The sequence below is a fragment of the Propithecus coquereli genome, unplaced genomic scaffold, assembly GCF_000956105.1.
Source record: "Propithecus coquereli isolate 6110/MARCELLA unplaced genomic scaffold, Pcoq_1.0 Scaffold61, whole genome shotgun sequence".
Lineage (NCBI taxonomy): Eukaryota > Metazoa > Chordata > Mammalia > Primates > Indriidae > Propithecus > Propithecus coquereli.
Genome location: NW_012152063.1, coordinates 2,693,193 through 2,697,445, shown reverse-complemented (window position 1 = coordinate 2,697,445; position 4,253 = coordinate 2,693,193). Strand labels below are relative to the sequence as shown.

The 4,253-nt window shown below is 32.2% G+C and overlaps 1 protein-coding gene and 1 pseudogene across 1 annotated transcript in view; one reads left to right on the top strand and one right to left on the bottom strand.

Moving 5' to 3' along the window:
• SNX13 (sorting nexin 13) overlaps nucleotides 1–4,253 on the top strand; it is a 170,440-nt gene that overhangs the window by 126,610 nt on the left and 39,577 nt on the right. The window contains exons 13-14 of the mRNA XM_012659398.1: nucleotides 3,230–3,334; nucleotides 3,938–4,070. Of these exons, the coding sequence (XP_012514852.1) occupies nucleotides 3,230–3,334; nucleotides 3,938–4,070 (238 nt within the window). The remainder of the gene's footprint in view (nucleotides 1–3,229; nucleotides 3,335–3,937; nucleotides 4,071–4,253) is intronic.
• Nucleotides 1,816–2,755, bottom strand: LOC105822411 (annotated as a pseudogene).

Below are 4,253 nucleotides of genomic sequence, written 5' to 3'. Positions count from 1 at the left end.
ATCCAATTCTGTGTACTTGAGATTTATAGGAAGAATATAATTAAAGGAAACAACTATAAAATATTATTTTCAAGCTTGCCTCTTTGTTTCCTAGAAAACTAAGTTAGTGAGCTTAGAGGGCAAATGAAAGGGCAAAACCAACTAACGTATTCCTCTCTAATCTTTGTGGCATACTTGAAGTTGTTTAGTTCTCCTGTTTCTATTTCAAGGGACACCCCCTCAACACTCACAAACATGCAACAAATAAGCACCTCTCCAAAAAACAACCAGCACCGCCACACAACCTGCTCAGGTGTACTCTCCATAGTGTTTAATTGACAATGAAGCATTAGAAATTGTATAACCCTTTTCCTATGCATTTATACCTTGCTGTTTACTTCTTTTTCTCCTTTCTTGATTTATCCAATCTGCTTTTTGGGTATTTTATTGGATGTAAATAGAAAAATTATTTAAATAATACATTCTTTGTTAGTTTCTCTAAAAGTTGCCATGCAGGAGTGGGGAACTGGCAGCCTTCTGATTTCAAGATTCTTCTTTTTTAAGTACCAAAGGAGGCAAGAAAAGCTTCATTTTTCTCTGCTGCACCCCTTTTAATAGAAGGATTTGTTCTGTAAAATTTGGATTCAGTCAAAAGGCTGCACTTAAAAACATAGAAGGCCACATTTTGCCTCAAGCCCACAGGTTCCCCACCCCAGCTCCAGAACTAAAAATTCAAAACTTGACATGCCAAAGCTTTTGACATGCCTGGGCTTTTCAGCATTTTTTTCTTTCAATGAAGTAATTTTTGAAATTGAAAGGTCAGACTTTATATTTCTGTATAGTATGTGTCACATTATGTGCTTTGAAATGGAAAGTCTTAGAACAAATTTTCAGATTTTTTTCCTCCCATGTCATACTAGAACTTTGTTACAGCATTGGCTATAACACCAAATTTGGGATAACAGTAGTCTCTTTTAAAGACTACTCAAGAGGATTCTGTAGTGCAAAATGATAAATCAAATGGCTTATTTTGACAATAATATTAATACATATCTAGTACTACTGAATACTAAATACTAACTCATTTTTTTTTAAGTGGACAAAAATGACATTTTAATAGCTCCAAGTGCAAATACAGCAAGTTAGTTCACAAAGTTTTAAGGTACAGCTTTAAGTACTATGAATACTTGTTATATAAAAATGAAAGAGTAAATAGCAGAAATAAAGCTCCTTAATTTTTAAAAAAATTCAAATAACTTGAAAAACCTTTAGACTAAAATATTTCACGTATATCAATCCGGAAATGCTTTAATTTATAGATGCCACTAGTACATTACAGGTGATAAGGACTCTTCGAAGAAAGAGAGAATTACCCCAAACTGCGCAGCTCCAGACAAGAGTGGAAGTTCTTAATGCTGGCTATTCCTGCTTCAGCAGTTTTAGTCACCCACTGTATCAGTTGATGTCATTCAACTTACAATATTTTGATTTTTAGGCAAATTCTAAAAAATGTTTAAAGTTAAATATAAGGCCAAATACCACTGTTAAGAATTTCTGAAATGACCAATGTATATCTAAAAGATCTAAAGACTAATGTCAACTTTAGGCCTATTACTGGGGGGAAAGACATAGATTAATACTTCTTCCATTACTTAATATCTTTTTGTAAGCTTAGCAACCTGGCTTTTAATACTTCCTTATGAAAATTGAACTTAAATATATATTTATTTATTTCTGCATGTACAGAACTTATGTGTAAAGTGAAAAAGTTCCCACTAGGAAGATAATTAAAGATTGTTAATGTTCTTTTTATCACTTAGCAGCCAAGACACATGCTTATTTCTGTGCTTCAGAAGCAGTGTTAGCTACTAGTTTCAATTCAAGACAATATATACCTTCAGGAAAGTTTACATGAGATATGTATTTAGTCTTTTTCTCAAACTTCTTCATCTTTTCATTATAGGCATTAAATCAGAAGTCTGTTCCAATAATTCTATCCCACTACGTTGAAGCACAGTGTCTGGTAAAGTTCATGTGGTGGAAATACGATGCAGAGAACCATGGTAGAGAGGGATGAGATTTAAAGGGTTATAACCATTATGTATGACATAAATAGTTTCTGTCAAACGAATGATCACCCGTGTCCAAAGAAGAAGTACATGATCACACAAAATTATGATTCCAATGAAAAATCCAGTTCCAAGAATTAGTTTCCAAAAGATGTGCATATTCAGTTTTCATTCCAAACAGAGCCTGAAACTCATGATAAATTTTATAAATATATATTCTTTTGTGGTATAAGAAGAGTCTATGCTAGAAATAGTGCCAAGTATCCTCAATGACTGCACAGCCAAAGCATCTTGCCAAAAGCATATATCATCTTGGCATTCTTTTCCAATCATAAGGAATATTGAAATGCTCTGTAGAATTATAGGTTCTAAAAAGCAAAGGCAACTGGATATAAAAGTGATTAAAGAGAAGTACTTTAAAGCATTTCCATTGGTTTTCTATGTTTTTGGTTTATCCTTTTGAATTTTGTACTTTTTTCATGTAAGGTATAGATTGAAATAAAAATCCAGGTAACCAGAACAAGAAATGAAGGGCATCATAAACTATAAGGGATCCCAGTGTTGCAATCTGGAACTCTGTATAATTATTCAATATATTGTTCTAGGCATTTTTGAATGGTTTTTGCAGAGGATTCTTAGGTAAAAGCAAATCTACATACTCTACAGCCAAAGATGCCAAAGATGCTGACACTTTCATTTGTTGCCATTTTTCAAATGTCTGCAGAAAGCCTTATAATTCAGGATGGTTGCAAGGTGACTCCACTAATTAAGTCCTAGACAATGTTTCCTATGAGCAAGACACTGTGGTTACATAGATCTCTTTTGTCTCTATGTAAGACTGTATGTCTTACATAGATCTCTTTTAATCCTTACAGTAATATTAACCTTATATAGTATTCCATTTTACAGATGGAATAAATGAGGCTAAGTGGGAGGTAACTTGCTCTGCAAAGGTCAAGATTTAAATCGATGTTTGTCTACTAGTTTTCTACATAGTACATGATGAAGAGAAGGTTCTAGCCCTGTTTCAGCCTTCTTAAACAGCAAGGTGTCATTTACAAACAAATGATTCTTATCTGCCAATTATTTTGAATAATATGATTCCATTATTTTACTATCAAGTATTAACTTGTATTTAGAAATTACGAAGATCATTACTATTACTTTTCTCTGTTTGTTAGGCATCCCCAAGAGTTACTGTCGATGACTATTTAGTAGCAAAATTAGCAGATACTTTGAATCATGAAGATCCAACCCCTGAAATCTTTGATGATATTCAGAGAAAGGTATTATGTACAGCATTTATCATTTTTTTCTTTCTTGAAAAAAAATGTATTTCTATATGCATGTCATTAGTTTTTTTAAAAGTTACTGAAACTTTAAAAAAAGTAGAGTGGTAACTAAAAGGTAAGGTATGGCAGTAATAACTCTCAAATCCAAAAATGCATCACAACTTTTTTTGTTTATTTTGTTAATTGACCAATGAGGAAAATCCTTAAGTTGGGTTGTTTTATTTGAATCTGACTGTAGAGCCAAATATTCTAGTCTTAGAATTTGATGAATTGATGATGTATAAATAATAAGACTCTCAAATTCATTTTAATATGAGCCTTGAGCCTTTATGTGTACTTGTTTCTAGAAAACACTACTTCCTAGAACATTATATCTAACCTGCTATCATGTGACTTATGTTGTAGTAGGACCTTTTTAGTTTAATTTAGTTACTGAACTAGAAGAAATTATTAGTTGTGAAATGGTCTTACTGCTGACATCTTTTAACTATGATATGTTATGGCAAGACCTCAAAGTAACTTTTGGTGAAATATTATTTAGTAAAAATGACCACATACCTGTATTAATTATTGCATATCTTGATATATTTCAACAAGGTATATGAATTGATGCTACGAGATGAGAGATTTTATCCTTCCTTCAGACAGAATGCACTCTATGTGCGCATGTTAGCTGAGCTGGACATGTTAAAAGATCCTAGTTTTAGAGGATCAGACGATGGGGATGGAGGTAAGGTGGCACACATTTTACACATATATATATTCCTGTATATATTCTGCTTTGACAAAAAATGACCTTTTATATAAGATTAACAAATGTTCTTTGAAGCCCAAATATAAATTGTAATATATTTAAAGATCTATAAATGATTGACAAAGTTTAGTGACTATACTAAAGTTTGAAAGTTTAATA